The 18720-nt window shown below is 37.0% G+C and overlaps 1 protein-coding gene across 1 annotated transcript in view; it reads right to left on the reverse strand.

The window, feature by feature from the left end:
* Tox (thymocyte selection associated high mobility group box) overlaps positions 1-18720 on the reverse strand; it is a 297744-nt gene that overhangs the window by 136776 nt on the left and 142248 nt on the right. The window contains exon 2 of the mRNA XM_026390809.2: positions 5379-5444. Coding sequence (XP_026246594.1) covers positions 5379-5444 — 66 coding nt within the window. The remainder of the gene's footprint in view (positions 1-5378; positions 5445-18720) is intronic.

Genomic DNA, 18720 nt, shown 5'->3' on the forward strand with positions numbered 1-18720 from the left:
CCTCTCCTATGTAGACACTGGCAAGGTCTGTGGTGTGAACCATCCAGTAACAGTGAGGAGAAATGGAAAGATGGAAGCGAGAAGATGAGAGGAGTTTATGAGAAACTGAGGCCCAGAATTTATGCAGTCATTGTGGAGAGGGGAAAGAGTAAAAAAGACCAAAAAAAAAAAAAAAAGTAGAATATAGACTCTCTGGAATTAACTTGAGTGGTAAGGGAGACTCCCAAAGGCTCCATCTTGGGTGATTGGGTAGGTGGTATTAACACTTATGACTAAAGGCATATGGGAAGAAGAAATCTGTGGGGGGAGGCAAGGAAGTAGGCGGCAGAAGAGGTGATGAATTGCATGTTGATGAACTGATGTGTTAAGTCTGAGCTGACGTCAGGGACAGGTGCCTAGTTGGATTAGAAATCCAACCTGAAACTCATGAAAGAGCTGCCTTAGATGGACAGATGCTCATTAACTTTTATATTCAAAAGGTACCGTAGGAAATCTATGTGAAAGGGTCCTTTGTGAGATTCCAGGAAGATATGATATTGCTGTGTTCTTACTATGTTCGTCAGTTTCCCATTTCTATAGCAAAAATAAATATCTGAGATAACTAACTTATAAAGAGAAACCATTTATTTGGGCTCCTGGTTTTAGAGTGTCCAGTCTATGATTGGACAGACTCCTTGATTTCAGCCCTCTGGTGGGCCTGCCAGATAGCAAAGGTGGAGAGCACATGGTGGAGGTGCTCATCTCATGGTCAGGAGTGCAAAGATAGACAGGAAGGGACTGGGCCCCACAGTCCCCTCCAAGGGCATGTTCCTAGTGACTCAAGAACATCCCACAGACCCCACTTCCTAAAGATTCCACCGCCTTCCAACAGTGCCACTATTTGGAGCAAGCCTCGAACACATGGACCTTTGGGGACACTTATCCAAACTATAGCATTTTTCATTGTTATTTTTAATCTCAAGACTTGAGGAACCAGGTAGGAAATAGAATTCCAGTAGAGGTTGGTGGTAGAGAAGAAGCAGACAGAAAAGTGATCACGAGCCAAGGAAAACCTCAATGATGACCTCAGGCCAGGACATTTAATGTTTAGCATTTATTAGGATTCTCAGAATTAACAGCAAAAATTCCTTTAAGCTTAAGGGTAACCATTTACAGGAGGAGGAAGGAAAAGAAGTAGGAAGAAAGGAGGGAGGGAATGCAGGAAGCAAGAGGGAGAGAAAGAAACAAAATAGAAGAAACTGGTTTAGACAGTGAGGGCCGAGGCCTGGAGGAAGATATTTATTGAAATACCTGTGTCAATCAAGTAATCTAAGCTTTTCCATTACCTAACACCAGAAAATTCATCTAATTTATTCCTATCAAGGGATCATTTTTTTTGTTTAGAAAAGATAAGTATAAGCCAGGCATGGTGGTGGGTGCCTGTGAGCCTAGCAACTCTGGAGGCTTAGGGAGGAGGATTACAAGTTCAAGGCCAGCCTCAGCAAATGAGTGGGGTCCCAAGCAACTTAGTGAGACTCTGTCTCAAAATTAAAACAAAACAAAAGACTGGGGATGTGGCTCAGTGGTTAAGCATCCCTGGGTTCAATCGCTGGCACCAAACAAAAGCAAAAATAGATCAGTCCTTCTACCATCTTTCTACATGGTTCCAGGTGAAGGCCTGGAAAGAACAGACTTCCTGAGTCCACAGGACTGGGAAACAATGCTACAGAAATAGAGAATGCACAGGTGGCTGTGGAGAAGGCCAGTCTCAGAGCTGCCATAGAAGACTAAGGAAAAGCAATGTCACATATTCAAAACTAAAATGGAAAAAATAAAATAGGGAAGAGAATGGAACTCTTCTTCTGTTTCCTCTGATGCATTTAGTTCAGATAGTCATTGATACCTGAGTATAGTCACTGTGAGGAACTATGGAGGGGGCTATAAAGACTCTAGGGGTAGAGACAAGGGCTTGAATTTTTAGTGAGAGCAGAGGACCACAGCTCGTGTACCTGAATGAGCTAAGAAGATTCTGGTGGGAACACAGCATGGGGGTAGGGAAGCCCAAGTCCCTTCTGTCTTCTTAGGCTCTCTGGCACACTGGTCTAGATATTTTTAAAAACAAATTTTGTTGCATATATTTAAGATATGCAACATGATTTTTTAAGACCCATACAGACAGTACAATGGTTACTATAGTGAAGTAAATTAACATATCCATCATCTCACATAGCTACCATTTATTTATGTGTTCAGTGTGTGTGTGTGTGTGTGTGTGTGTGTGTGTGTGTGTCTGTCTGTCAAGAGCAACCAAAATCTACTCATTTAGCAAAAATTCCAAACACATTATTATGCACAGTCCTCATGTTGCAAAGTAGATCTCTAGACTTGTTCATCCTGTATATCTGCATTTGTGACTTTTTAGCCTGAGTATAACCTCAATCAAACACGACAGATTAAGAAGGAGAAGGGAGTGAATCCCTGAGGGGCTGTTGCCTTCATTCTCCTCTGACTTGCCTTTCATTAGCCCACTCACTTTGTCCCACAATGATAGAAAAGGATTCTGCAAAGTTCATGAGCAACAGGGTCCCTTTAGACAGGGTTTGGAAACACAAAGAAATCTTGCATTGCATGGTTCACATTTTATCCAGAGCAATAAAAAGAAAAAAAAAAGTTAAATGGTGTTTAAGGTACTGAATGACCAGCTCAGTTATAGCTATTACAGGGAAGAATAGTCAATATTCCAAGAATGGCGCCAGAGTACAGTGGAAATGTTATGGGTTTTTATTACTTATTTGTCAGTCTTATTATGGAGTGGTATGTTCAATTTAAAAGCTACCTATCAATTACAAAGCTATATGCAAAAAAAAAAAAATTTAAGGATTTGTATACATAGCTTAAGATGTATAGAATGCACGCTGCGGAGAGGGCCAAAGAGCCCTTTGGGACCATCTAAAAGAATATCATTAATTTTTACAGTGTACTTTCATTTCTGGAGCAGTTCCAGCATTAGCTTTCTATAAAAATCATTTCAAGTTTAGAATTATGCTATATGCTTGCAGCAACATCACAGGAACAGTAGTGCACCATATGTTGCTACTTAGCAACTTAGTCTGTAAGTCCCAAAGCATGTACTGATTTGAAAATTGAACAGGAATTATAATTGTTGAGTGATGCTATGAGGCAAGTTGTCTTGGATTACTAAACTATGCAGATGTTTGATGTTATGTAGGAAAAGGAACAAAACTATTTTCCTTTTTCCTGCAGGATGACTAAAATCTTATTTATGGCTGCCTAAAGGGGTAAATTGATTAAAATTTCCTAAAAGAATACCAGGTAATGAATTCTTGAACACACTATATTACAGTAAACAAAAGGAATGTTAAGTGAAAAATATAGCAAGGGCCATTCAACTTATGTAATTTGTGGAGTTTATTCCCCTCCAGGGTATGTATTATCTTACATTAGTCTAATTTTTAAAATAGCTCATTCTAAAAACATTTTCATATATGCTGCGTTATTAAAAAATAGTTTGCTTCTGGCTCACAAACCTGCCATATCTTTAAAAAGCATAAAGGTATTTGGAACTCTTTATTCCTTTTATATAACTTATCACTGGTATTTGAAACATTCTTAGAAACTCTTGACTGAAATAGTAAGAAAAATAATTTCAGTTGTTTGAATTCAGTAAGGGCTGAATATCACCCATTGTATTTGAATTTAGAAATCTAAGGAGCTGGGTTGTTATGATGCATATGTTCTGAATTTCCAATCCTTTATCCAAAACTCTTTAAGACGGACATAATGATTCTCTGAAAGGGAGCAGCTGTTTTATAGCAGTAATCATTTATTGAGTTTGTGTTTCTACTGTTTCAAACAAATTCAATTAGCTCTTACACTTCAAAACCCTAAAGGCACCGATGAGATGGTACCGGGTTGCTTTAATCTAATAGTAATACTAAACTTGTCAGTACAGTTTTGGGACTGATGGGTAGAAGAAAATTAATAGTAACATTTTTCATTTTTTAATCAAACAGTCCTATTCAGAACTACCTATGGATCTTGGAGACTACTTAGCAGCATGAATTCAGTTGAGTAAGAATTTGAAATGCAAAAAAGCTCGCCTTCCAAAGGTAGCCTTAGACGGGATCAACTCAACTGAAAGGAAGGAAACCTTTGAGCTTTGAGATCTTTGAGCTTCATGATGACCTTTTCAGCTGAACAATATAGTGTAATGTCCAGAAGGTCCAGCAGAGAAGGCAGTGATCATAATGGCTTCTAAATAAATGCAAAGTTCATGGAGATACAGGCCTGTCTGTTTTGAGTTAAGCATGAGGCATTTTGCTCCAGAAGCATACCCCCAACAGGTAGATTAGATTTAACTCCCGGACAACCATCAGGAAGAAAAATAGTTTCATACTACTCTCCCCCTCTGCTCCTCCCAGTTATCAGATCTATTTAGATAGATAAGTAGGCCTTGAAAACTACTTAACTGTGTTAGAGTTTATGCTATAGTGATTGATATGTAAAATCCCAAGCTGGTTTCACTCTTCTAGATAAAAGTTTGTTCATCCCACAAAATGCTCCTATGAACTCTCCTTCCCTCTCATCTATTCACTTATTTATTTTTGCTTAAAATGTTCTTATATTTTATGTTTTACTGGCACCCCAGGGCAGTTATAATTTTGCTTTAAATGCACTCTCTGGATGAAAGGCCTGGTCTTAAGTATCCAAAAATAAATAAACAGGCATTTTCTTTCATAAATGTAACCATTTAGATTCTCATTGGACATTTGTTGTCACTTCTCATGATTAAATGCCTTGTCAACCATTCCCACTGAAATGGATACAAAGGTGCCCTTGAAAGATTTCAATCACATGCTGCTTTGAGGCCTCAAAACCACTCCCTAACACCCCTACTACGCCCCCCAGAAAGTGCTAAAGTCAGTCTGCTAGTAGGGCCCACCAGTCCTGGCCCTGTGATTTTGGTGATGAACATAACATGTTGTTGAAAATGGCCCCAATAGTCGATAATTAAAGCTATTTTGTGACATGTGTATCTTATAATGATTAACTCATCTACAGTCAGAAGCACAAATAACTTGCACCTGTAAAGACTTTATTTCCTAAAGGTAAAACAACTGTTTAGGAAAGATCATGCTGGCAAAACAGCTGCTTGCCGTTCTGGAGAGGAAACAAGGTAGCATCTTTCAACAAATGCCAACTCTGGTATTTTATCAGCTCCATCTCATTAACTGGAAACAAGGCTTAAATGCTTTGTTTATAAATTATGATTATTCCTGATTGCGGCAGTTACTGATAGTGCTACTCATTTGCAATGCAACTCTTTGAATTTGTTTAATTACAATTTGAAACAAGGCAGAGAAGATTAATTAACCCACCTGGCTGGTTGGCACATAGTCCTGGCTCGGCTCTGTCATGCTCATATACATGTTCTCACCGTCAAACTGCGAATGAAATAATAGTAAACATTCAGCAATCTTGACTGTATTTTTTTTTTCACCATCAAACTGGAAAACAGTAGCCATAAAAAAATACCATGGCTGGGAATATGAAAAAATCTGTCATAGCAAGCAAGCCACATCTTTTCTTTGATGTTTCTGTTGTCATCCTTATTGACCCTGGATGTCAGTGATTTGGAGTAATTAGTGCTCTAGTAATTACAGCAAGCAAGCAAGAAATGAATGGTTTCCTTTCATCTGCAATCTGTTTTAAAACAAAATGGCTCATTTTGCACGCCATGTATACATATTGCAGTTCGGTTGTAATGAAGTATTAAATGAATGGCACGATTTCTGAAAGAAAAGAATAATGGAAAATACAAGAAGGCACAGTTCTGTGCATTCGGAGTTTAGCTCTCAAAAAAAGTGCAGAGTTTTCATAATAGATTGAAACTGGCTTCTCCATAATAGCCTTCTGTTTAAAAAAAAATCAACTTTATAGTAATATTTGAAAAGAACGTGTACCACTCTCCCCATGGCTAAGAATGAATATAAGAATAACCACGAATAACAATAAAGACATACAGACTTGATGATTCAATTTTCCTTTCTAAAATTTTTGAAGACATAGAATTAATGTAGGTATTACAAATGCATAGAAATTCACCCACAGATTTGCAAGTTAGGAAATAAGAGGGAAAAGGGAATTTACAGGGGCAGTCCAATTGCAGGAACTCTATCAAATAGTCAGAGCTACAACAATAACAACAACAAAATACTTTTCATGATTTTGTTTTTTGAAAGTAGTAATCACTCTATTCAGACTTAATCCTCTGCTATCTAGTCACTTGATAAAAAGAAGAAAAGCATTCTTTTTTAGTTGGAAGAAGAATTTTCCCAAGGTAATAATCAAATGGACAAATACAGCCAACTTCAAAGAGCTGGGTCTGAATATATGTTCAGTGACAGACTTGTCAGGCATGGGAACTTGAAAATGTGGGAAATTACTTTTTAAAATAGAGCAGTTGTGGATGTATATACAAAGTGCATGGTGATATGGACATATATGCCACCAAAAACTAAAAGAATATATATTAAAAGAGAAAAAAAAGTATTATAGGCATCACATTCCATCACCTATGAGTTACTAGCCTCATAAGAAAGTTATATAAACACTCAGAGGTACCAAGGCCTCTAAACTGTGGTCAGCCACAGTGGCTGACTTGAAGACCTTCATCAACGGACGCTGTAAAAGTAAGAAACTTCCCAAAGACACAGAAGCACTCACTAGGTCAAACTCAAAGAAAATCAAAGAATTTCCTCACTATCACCCAGCAAGTATATTTCATGTAATACAAACAACTTATTGAAACAGATATGAGGTCACTTATTGAATGAAGTGGTTGTTAGTACAAATCAGAAATAACACATTTAGAAAAGGAGAGCTGGATATTTTGGTTGCTTGGTTAACTGGCTGAGGAGATTTGAATCCCAGTGACTTACCCAAGAGTGCTGTTCCATCAGTCAGGTGAATTTCAAGCACAGGTTGGCCCCAATCTATCTGACTGTTATTTCTACCAACTCAAGACCTGACTAAGAGCACCATCATGCATTTCTCAATTAGTGCCCAACGTTGGAAGACACTAGTTTCTTTGCAAATGTTTTTTAATGTTAAGATGCCAAAGAACCATTTCAAATATGGACAGTTTCTTTGACTACAACAAACTAAACAGAACAGAAGTAGTGAAATGAATCAAATACTCCTCTGCCTATGCATATTCTATAAATGTGTTACTTTCTATTTCATCCTCTCTAACTCATTTTCTAAATCTGGTGTCATTCTCAAGCCAACTAAGGCTTTAAGTTTTGGTTTTAGTCTATCGAAAGTGTACGCTAATTGAGTATAGTCAATGTTACTGCTTTGGATGAGGACTTTTTTCCTCAAAAAGAACCAATATTGAAGCATTACTGAGCCAAGGCTGAAATAGAATTTTACAATAATAGGTATGTGGCTACATACACAACTATTTCTTGAGTACATTCCATGTCCCTAACACCTTTACATGCGTTCATTAATGTGCACTCACTGATATAATCTTTGCAACACACTTAAGTATTATTAATACCTGCACTTTCTAAATGAAAATACAAAGGCATGGAGAAATTAAATTAGATACTCAAAGTTACACAGCTTGTAAAAGGCATGGCTGAGATGCCAACCCAGGCAGACTGTCTTTCTAGCACATGCACTTAACCACCAAAGCATGTCAACATATTCTGAATCAAAATCATGAGTTAGCTATCAATTCTGAAAATAATGTCAATAAATTATCACAGCAATGATGGCAACCTGGGTGAGCATTCCTAATCTAAAAGGCTCCAAAATCTAAATTTTAGCACCAACATGATGCCACCAGTGAAAGTTTCCACATCTGACCTCATCAAAACAAGTGCACTAAAAATATTGCATAAAATTGCCTTTCCAGTTTCATGTATTTGGTGTCTGTGAAACAAAATTTAATTTTGTGTTGAGACCTGGGTTCTGTTCCCAAGATACCTCTTCCTACACAAACAGGGCCAGGGCTAGAGCTCAATGGTAGAGCACTTGCCTAGAATGTGTGAGCCCCTAGGTTCAATATCCAGCAATGCTAAACAAAACAAAACAAAACAGGCTATATCTATGTATATATAAATATTCTAAAATCTGAAAAAATATGAAATTTGAAATAAGTCATGTTTCAAGCATTCAGATAAAGGATATTCAACCTGTATTCCAATGACTTAGAGAAATTGTTCAGAATTTCTGTGGTATTGTGAGGCTCTCAAAAAAAATAGCTGTCATGGGGTTATGGTATTTTGATAATTTAGTTTAGTAATTATCCAAGAATATCACTGGATACGTAAAGGACTGAGGTGTTATGATGACCAATTTTATGTGCAATGTGACTGGGCCATGTGGTGCCCAGATATTTGATGAAATGTTATTCTGAATGTTTCTATGAGAATATTTTTGGATAAGATTAGCATTTAACCAGTAGACTGAGTAAAGCACATGATCCTTCCTCTGTAGGTGAGCATCAATCAGTATACTTCAGAAGACATGGATTCCTCCTGCCTGACTCTGGAGTTGGGACATCAACTCTTGCCTGGCTTTGGAATCAAGTGAATCACTGGCTTTTCTGGAATCTCAAGTTGGCCAGCTTTCAGGTTAGAGCTATTCAATCAGCTCTCCCAGGTCTCTGGCTTGCCAACTACAAATCTAGGGACTTCTCAGCTTCCCTAACTGGGTGAGCCAAATCCTTATAAGAAATCTCTTTCTCTTGCTCTCCTAAATATCTCTTCACATAACCTACAGATTTTGTTTCTCTGAAAAACCTTAATACAGGTGCTCTTTTACTACTATCATGATATTCAGAGCTCAAAAGCATGTTTCTAAAGGGTCTACAATGTAGAAATACATTGATTTCTCTCAGTCACTTGCTTTCTAGAGAGCAGGGCCATTTTGCTTTTGCTATGAGAGTCTCTGGTCTTGTTTCCCATCGTGCCCGTTTCTTGCGTTTGTTCAATCTGCATACAATCACTCCCCTTTCTAGAGAATGCCTTCCTTCCCTTTTCCTTATTCAAATGTTTCTTGGACTCTTCGGCTCTCCTGAATGAGGATTGGGTCCTCTCCAGCCTCTGGGCTTCTATGGGCAGCCCTCTGCTTCTGGTTTTATTGCTCGAATATTAACTGCACTGGAGTAGGAGCTACCAGAGGACACCACACATCTCAATTATCTTTAGTGCCTGTGTAGCTTAGGGTCAGCATGTGATAAGTCCTCAGGAAACGTTTATTGACTAATTAACAAAAATCAAATCATATTTTCTTGATTAAATAAATTACCTTCCTAGAGAAAGTGGCAGCAACATTAGGAGAGGAAGAAGATTCAACTTTCCAAGAATGTTCTAGCAATTTTTGATTCTGTTTTTGTGGTCCTAGGGACTGACCCCTGAACTTAGTGCATACTAGGTTAAATGCTCAACCATGGAGTTACCTTCCTTGCTCTGATGTTTTACTAAAAAAAAAAAAAAAAAAAAAAATCTTACAGTGAATTGAAATTGGTTGATATAGAAACAGCCTTAGAGGGAGACAGAAAGAGAAGATGGGGGAAGGAGAGAAAGAAAGGGAGAGGTACAGAAATGAGCAGGACACCACTACTCAAATGTTATACCCAAATCCTCAAGATTTTTATTCCATTTTATTTAATGTAAAATATTTAGATTGGTGAGAACTCAAAAGAGATTTGACAATAAAATAAGTATATGTCCTTTTTCTGAAGAAATTTGAGTTACCAAACAAAAATATGTATATGTCAGAACAGGCCACCTTATTCCCCTTATGGTTGGAAGTTTGTAGCTGGACAAACCCTCAGGCCCAGCAGTAAGCATGAGCCTGGAATGGACTCTGCTCCATCAGGCTATCACAGCTTACCCAATAGCACCCTCTCAGGAGCCATTTCCAGGAGTTGTGACAGGTCTCCTGCTGATCCAACAGCCTTAGAAGGCATCCCATGTCATGAGCTTATGGCCAGTAGTTGTTTGAAATAGAATTATAGCTAACAGAGAGTCATAGAATTTCAGTTTTTGAAAGATCTCTGATGATAAACTAGTGAATCTCTTATGTCATAAAGAAATAGAATATTGGTCACACAGTCCATGTGGGAATAGAACCGACGTCTAGGTTCTCAGTAGAAGGGGTTTCCACTATGACATATATCCTATCACTCATTAAAAATGGGAATTAGATTCTATGGCTGCAGATGCTCCTTGACTTACAATGCAGTTAGGTCCCAATAAAATCATCATTATGTTGGAAATTTTGTGAGTCAAAAATGAACTGAATCCACCTAAACTACCAAATTTGCAGCTCAGTCATGCAGTGCATGTGGAGTGTTGGCTGCTTCCCAGGGTGATCTCAAGGCTACCTGGGAACTGTGGTATTATCACAAGAGAGGACCAGACCCAATGTTGCTAGGCCAGGAAGATACCAAAATTCAAAATCTACTGACAAAGCTGGTAACCACCATAAGCTGCACACCACCATAAGTCAAAAAAATCTTGGAGTTGGAAAATCCTTAAGTCCAACCATCATACCTGGTACATTTGTAGATCCACAGAAGTGAAGGCCCAGCACTGGTGGGGCCACATTCTAATGATCCCTCTATGTGGATTGCTTACTGATCACCATCATTAATAATGACTGCAATAAACTTGTTGTATCAAGCACATCTATCTGCATTTCCTTTCTCCTTCCATTTGTCTCAGTTGTTATTTTTTGAAGTCAACTAAATTTAGGCATCATAACTTTTCAAAACATATTGATGCACGCGAAGGCTTTTAATTTCTATGTGTTTTTAATGTAAAACCTGAAGCAAAGTTTGAAAAGAGTAAATAGACTGACATTTAAATCTAAATCTAAATGGCATCAACCCAGGATTAGCTTTTCTGACCAAGTGCTTTCACACTGTTTATTGTGTTTTTATTTCAAAGCACCAGGGGATGCAATCACATAAAAAAGTCATTTATAATCTACTACAGTTTTTTAAAAATTGTTTTTAGAGGATATTAACCAAACCCATAATCCCAAAGAGCTTTTCAAACCAGGTAGTTATTATTCTTCTATTTAAAAACTGAAAGCAGACTTCTAGCACTGTCTGAACATCGTGAATGATGAGCAGAACTGGGCACTATTAGGCTACCAAAACCACTAAAACAGAGAAATCAAAGACAGAAAGTGAAATATAAATCAATCATCAGCACTGGCACAGAAAATGGGATCTTTTTTAGGGAAACCATTAAAAGCAAACCAGAAAACTACTGCTTAGGGAAGGGAAAAGAAAAAAACCCATCATGGCATTCATGAAACAGTACCACATTGTATTGCCTATAAAGGGGAAAAACCTGATATTTCTGGGTATTTTCTGAAGGAATATTTGAATCTTTGATTTTTTTTAAGGAGCTAAAAATGGAAAAAAAACTCCCTGTTTATAACAGGGAGTCAATTTGACTTCTCTTAGAAGATGTATTATGATAAATCATAATAAGAAAGGGTAATATGCTTAAAATAAAATTTCCATTTTTGAGTTTCTTGGCCCAGTATAAGATTACAAGTCATTTCTTTTTCTTAGTTTGTGATGGAAGAAATAACTTAAGTTTGGGCAACAAAGTTGAATACTTTGCTGTTTCATTTAGAGAAATGCATTTGAAAAGCTAAGCATAAAAAACGAACGGGGTAACATGAACAGTTCACACGCAGTAACATGCATCCAGTAAAACACGAAAGAAGGTAAACTCCCCTGCTTCTGACACATATTCACCATTTTCTTTTGGTCAGGAGGCTCTGGGGAGGGAATACTTGTCTATCTCCCAGTTTCAAAGCCAATTATATTGATGCAAGCTAGTCTTATGGATGTCTGTGTCCATGCTGAACCAGCTACAAGAATATGTCCTAGCTTTGCACAGTGGGCCAGGAGAAGAAACTCACATTGCAAGGAAAGGTGATCAGGCAGAGCCCTGCTATCAACATCCAAAGAAAAGAACATGGAGTTACTCTTTCAGTGCTTGGTGAAAGGTGTGTTCCAACCCAGGGGCACATAGAATGGAACCTCTCTAGGTCAGGTTCCTGTCATTTGAACTTGATTTGGTGAGCACTTCCCTGCAGATCTGGAAGAGATGAAGAGGGGGAAATGGCCAGAGCATGACATGGCCTCTTGAAAAGACTTGCCCAAAGGCCAGGGGAAATACTAGCCCCACAACTTGGAACCTGGGCTTTTCTTCGGAACTGAATTTGGGTTTTATTTTTTTGTCCTAGTGTTATATTTATTCATCAAAGGATTATATATCATGTTCCCTTTGTTAACTCTTACAGATAAAATTTTCAATAATAGTGCTTTGCATTTTTCCTAAGTCTGTCCTTTGTGCCCTACAATGTGGCTCAAAGGCATGGATTTCAAGGAGAGAAACAGTGATTTCTCTCTACTGTTAATGGATGTTTTTGTTGTTTTTAAACAAATGCACTGATCTTATTAATTGGAATGGACATTGTATTTTTTTACGTAGTCACCTAATAGGTTCCATATGTAATAAGATAATAATGCCATCGTGGCTCAAAGCATTGATAACATCATTCTTTGGAGGCACTTTCTAATCGCATTTAAATATATTAAGCCATTTAATTTTTGTCACAATATTGTAATAAGTCACCACAATGGTCTCCTATTTTATCAACAATAAAACTGAGATTCAAGTTTACAACTTTTTCAAGTACATGCTCTCTGGATTGGCTCAGCCTGCCTGACCCTTAGGACTTGTCTACTGACTTTTGCTTCCAGCAATGGCTGATACCATTCCATGGTCCTTAAGCTGCCAGGGCACCACTCTTGCTGTTACTACAGATATAAACCTAGATGTTTGCTAGTAGGGCACCAACTTACATCAAGAAGCTCTACCCCAGGGTGGAGACTGAGGAAGTTTTGCCTTTATCAGTGTGTGCATAGCGTGGTAATGGATCCTTGAGAGTGAAGATGAATTACAAATGGAGAGGACTGGCCCATGGCATCTGCTGTGGTCTATCTGGAGATGTTCCTCATGCTCAACAACTAGTGATGATTTGCTGCCAAACTATGGCTGCTTGCAGACATGCACAGTCAACTTTATTCTTCCTGCCTACTTGCTTTTTTTTTCCTTCCCCCTCACTCTGGTTTCCTTCAGTTTATACTCCCAGGGTTAACATGTGAGGTTTCAGTGTAGGATCTGCTTTCTAGGGAACTTGGATCAAAACAATGTCCGATGGTCCCAGTTGGTAACTGCACACTTATCTGCAATGTTATAGTAATGTAATTCCTCTTTGTTCTTTTCATTAAAATATTATTTTAGGAGTCATTAATTACTGTTTTAAATTCTTATGCAAAAGTAGAAACTAAGTTATGAAAAAGTATGAAACAGTAATAAGTAGAAGAAACAAAAATTTCCTATATCATGCAAGTATTACTCCACTGGAAAAAAAGCAATGCAAGTTTCTAGAAAACTACATTAATCCCAATCTTCCAACACCAAACAGTCCATTTTCATTACGTATTACTTAAAAAAGAAAAGAACATGTGGGTGAAAGCTAATTCTAAATCTTTCTGGTGAATTTAATGGAAATGACTTTAATAAGATGATTTTAACAAGATATTCAAGATAATACTCACTGGTTTTTACTAAAAAAGATATCCACAAAATATCTGATATCAGAAAACCAGGAGTAAAGATTTCTTATTCCATGTACGAGTCTTGTTTCTTTGAAATGGATTTCCAAGTTAATTTCTGAAACTCTATAAAGCTTAAAGTTCTAAAACTATACTCGCATAGTTGGAACTAAGCAGAGTTCCAAATGTTTGGTTCAGAACATTCCTCTGACTTGTCTTGTTTCAGACAAAATTTTCTGAATCCATCTATGAGGGGAACAATTTGAGAGTACATCAAACTTTCTGGCAATCCTTTCCTAAGCTCATTTATTTCCACATCATATCAGCTCTCACCTCATTTACCACAGTACCTAAATCCTACATAGATGTGGAATGAAAAGTATGAAAGTAATTACTTTGGGGGTGGTTGGCTCTTTTATTGCTGGTATTCCTTTTTTAAGCACAGTGAACATTTTTCAGTATCTGACATGTGAGGAGAAAGGTGAGAATATTTTTCAACACATGTCTAGTCTAGAAGAATATGCTCAGTTCTGGGAATCTCAAAATAAGAAAAATCCAAGCCTAGAAGAAATGTGGGGAATTGAAAAGATTTTGAGAATTGAATGAAAGATGTACATTTAAAATAAGAATAACAGAAGTTATAGGTGACAGACAAGAAACCTAATTTTTAAAAAAGATTGAAGACAAATAATTATTGAATAATTTTGAGAGAAAGGTGTTAATACCAAATAAAAATACACATAAGAATGCATGGTTTTATTAAAATGGATATTCTCACTTCCTTATTATTATTACTCAAATAGCATTGATACTGAGTAGAACAATCACGTTACAAGAATAGGCTTTTGGTGACTAAAATCTCCTCATGGTAAGACAGATGTCAAAATGCATTTTGCTATATTCAGGGTGCACCTGACCAATTAGAAATAGAAGAGGCTCAGTTTCAATTAACTCCATTTGCTTTTAGAGATCATCTCTGACATTTATTTTTTTTTCAGATTCCAGAGTATCTGTTTTTTAAGTGAAAAAACAAATGACATTTTGAAGAATTGCACAAAACAAATCCTTACAGTCACTGAGTTTGAGTATGGATCTGTCCGTTGTGAAAGGAAGGAAGGAAAGATTCATTGGCACACTTCATTTTAAGGAATTCCAGAAGTTATTCAATTAATTTGTTAAAACCAAAGGGGTACACTTTTGACTTTTTTCTTTAACAGCTTCATACTGTAAGAATGCATCTGTTTGGGCTTAGTTTCCTTTGATATTTAACCCACAATTTGATGTGACTATCCTGATGATGTATAAACATTTTTTTTTAAAGATCATTTTCCACTCTTCAGCATAAAGCTTCATGTATATGAAATCCCCTACTCAAGACACATTCATCACATACATTTTAGAGTTTTAGAGTTTCAGATTCAAATTTTTTTTAAGTGTTTCTTTTCTTCTTCTTCTCCTTCTCCTTCTTCTTTTTTCTTGGGGGGGCGGTTACTGGGGATTGAATGCAGGAGTGCTTAACCACTGAGCCACATCCCCAGTCCCTTTTTATATTTTATTTAGAGACAGGGTCTCACTAAGTTGCTGAGGCTGGCTTTGAACTTGTGATCCTTCTGCCTCAGCCTCCTGAGTGGCTGGGATTACAGATGTGCACCACTGCGCCTGGCTTAAATTATTGTTTCGTATTTGTAGAAGTTCTAAGTACTCCCCCAGATCATCCATTTTCCCACTCCCATTTGACCTCCTCCTCTTCCTCTCCCTCCATCTCCTCCTTTTTTTTTTTTTTTTGATAGAACTTTCCCAATTGCTTTCACCCACCCACTTTGACGGTGTCTGTGGGGTAAAAGCGGGAGTTCATAATCCACTTGAATCAAACCGTGTAATATGATGTATTAAGAACCATGTAGTGTTATGAACGACCAATAAAAAAAAATAAAATAAAAAAAAAAAAAAAAAAAAAAAAAAATAAAGCATGATATATTTCCAGAAACATGTTGAACCTGGAACTGGAAGTCTTTTTGCTAGAAGTAGCATGCCTGCTTCCACTCAAAGCCTTATTTATTCCGTATGGTGAGGGATGATTGGTTGCCTTTGTCTTACTTCCTGGAATGGAATCCTATGGTGCTTTTTTTGGCTGAAAACTGGGAGAAGAAAGTAATACGGCCTGGTATTAATGGGTGTAAGACACCTAATATGGTCAGATACATTATAATCGACATACTCCTACATAGAAATATGGTAAAATTCATTCATTCAACAAACGCCCACTTTGCCCCTAAGAACTATATGCCAGGCACACACATGCCTGACTCGTCTAACCCTCATAACTACCCTGTGACTCAGTTGATATTTACTTCCTTTTATCAACATGGAAACTGAGCCCTAGAATATTAAGTGTTAGATATTCTTAACATCACTCCTGTTTGCTTCTACTGTTCTACTTTCTCATGTCATGCTGTATCTCATCCTTGGCCTAGAGATGTGCACATGGCCAGATGGCCCTTGCCTCTAGACTTCCCCCAACCTCTTCCTCTTGCTGGAATACCTGTCTTTCTCTTGCTTCCTGTTCTTTCTCTCCGTATTTTCTAAGATGGTCATAGGATTTATCATCCAATTTGGAACCCTTTAGAGTGTGAAAGGAGGTACTAGTGCTAATTAGGATGGTACAACAGGTATAAATTTGGGGGGATCCTATAAACTGGGAATCTTTCCCCTAGAAGGTAAGCTTTTCCTGCCATGAGTGCATATTCCTTCTCTGTGCTTACATAAACTCTTTATGGAATCTCATACTTATCTCTGCCCGCATCTCTTATAATGTCTTCTGTTCACTTCCTCTCTCCTACATTGATTATGGGCACAGAATGGGCAGGGACTATCCTATTTATTTTCCTACCCCAGCACTTACGCTATTTTGATGATTACCCAATGACATTAAATGAATGATTAAATAAAATTCAGTGCAATACTGTGAGAGGTAAAAATCTCATTTCACTATCTCACTCTTACATTATTCCACACTTGTATTTATTTTCTGTGCATTTTTTCCAAGTCAATGCCTGTTTATAAAAATAACTGATCCTCCCAGGGGTGTGGGACAAAGTGCCCATAAACCAGAATATGCATCAGTTTTCTGTTTCTTCCTGTTTGATAGGGGCCAAATTTTCTTCAAGTTTGAGTATTTTGAAAGGAAGTTCACTTTATGAGAGCTTAGAGAAGAGCTAAAAGCTTCACAGTACAGATCAGTCACTTTTTTTTCCCCCCAGGGGGAAGACTTTGCCTAAAATGCTCAGAATCAAGTTGGTTTGTTCTTTTGCACTGAGGTCAAGTTGCTGGTGAACACTCCGCTCTGAATCTATACCAGCATGTTAATGAAAAGCCACTGGACTGGCCGACAAGAGGCAGTTGTTTTTTCTCTATTTCTTGTGTGGTTTGTGGTCATTCCAGGATCTTGTTTCCAGCTCTTAGAGGTATGACCGAGTGGAAGAGATGCTATCACAGAGAGGTTTGAGATACAAGGACCCAGGTGAGAGTGCCATCCCGACATTTCCTACACACTGGTCTTGGAAACAAGAATAAAAAACAGACTTTCTTTATGTAATTGTTCAGATTTAAATTAGATATGCAAAAAATCTGTCAATTATAATTTTTATACTTATATATGCAGTGCTACATTCTGGAAACTATGGTACTTCCCCCTCATGGTAAATTTATTTGACTGTTTCCATTAATAACTGAAAAGAGCAATAGGTGGAAAGTAGCGGAAAGAATCAAGCTCAACGTACCCTAAATTTGCCTATGAAAAGGTCTTTAATACGGAAAATGACATGAGGACATAATGTTTTATCTATACATGTGTAAACACAGCCACATCTTAAATATGAGATGATAGGATAAAAGTGATGGAAGGACAAAAGAACAAAATAATAAAATCCCCAAATAAATGAAAACTTTGTAGTTCATGATGTGTGTATGTCTTTTCACATAAGGATAAGCATACATATATATGTGTGTAGATATATACATATATATCTTCTTTGGATATATACATATTTAGTTACTCTGTGCGTACAAAATATTTTTCTCTTGCAAGTTTTTATGTAGCTAATATTTAAGTTTTTTTAGATTACCTAGGTGATCAGTCATTATGGAATCATATTAAAAACTGCAAGAATAGTCTGAAAATGCAAAGTGCTATTGAATTCTTATTCATTCACACAGAAAATACTACCCCCTATAACAAACTACATCATACCATGTTCACAAAAATTGCATAAGGCTAACTTATTGTCATAAAAATTAAAGTATCAGAGAGTTTCCCCTGAAAAGTACAAGGTTATATTTCAATACAGTAGTATAATACAGGATGAAACAGGAATTCTATAGCATTTTATTTTTTTAATAGCATATTAGTTTTAAACATTAAATGATCTACAAGATAACTACCGTTTATTGTATTTCATTGAACTGGATAACCATTTTTGTTCTAGTTCAACAATTGCACAACCTTGCTAGAAACCTAAGCTGTTGGAGCCATCAATGCTCCTTGTATTGCTCACATCAAAGAAATGACATCATCTCTATTCCTCTGTCTCCTATTATTCACCTTCTGTAAGAAATAGTACATTATTAATATCTTCTGCACATTTCATATTTGCTATGAAAGATTCTGGCATAATATATTTTTTAACCATTAAGTAAATTAATATTAATGTCAGATTAAGTGGCTTCAAGAATTTTTTTGCTTGAAATGCCTTCTGAATAGTTCTGAGGAGAATGTACATATTTTAAATACATCAAATGAGTCCTGTCTCCAAGAAATCCTTCAATGACACTTGAGACATTAAACTTGAACAAATAACTTAAACACATATTGAAGTAAGAATAGGAGGGAAATTAAACATTGGAACAGATTAAATGATCTAAAATGAACTTTTATTTTTAAAAAGCCGAAAAATGTTGCCTTTTCTTCAGAACTAATATAACTTTCCCCTCAAAGTTGCAAGGCAGGGCCTGTTCTCCACTCTACATAATTAAGCAACAAAGCTCTTTGGATACAT

The sequence above is a fragment of the Urocitellus parryii genome, chromosome 7, assembly GCF_045843805.1.
Source record: "Urocitellus parryii isolate mUroPar1 chromosome 7, mUroPar1.hap1, whole genome shotgun sequence".
Lineage (NCBI taxonomy): Eukaryota > Metazoa > Chordata > Mammalia > Rodentia > Sciuridae > Urocitellus > Urocitellus parryii.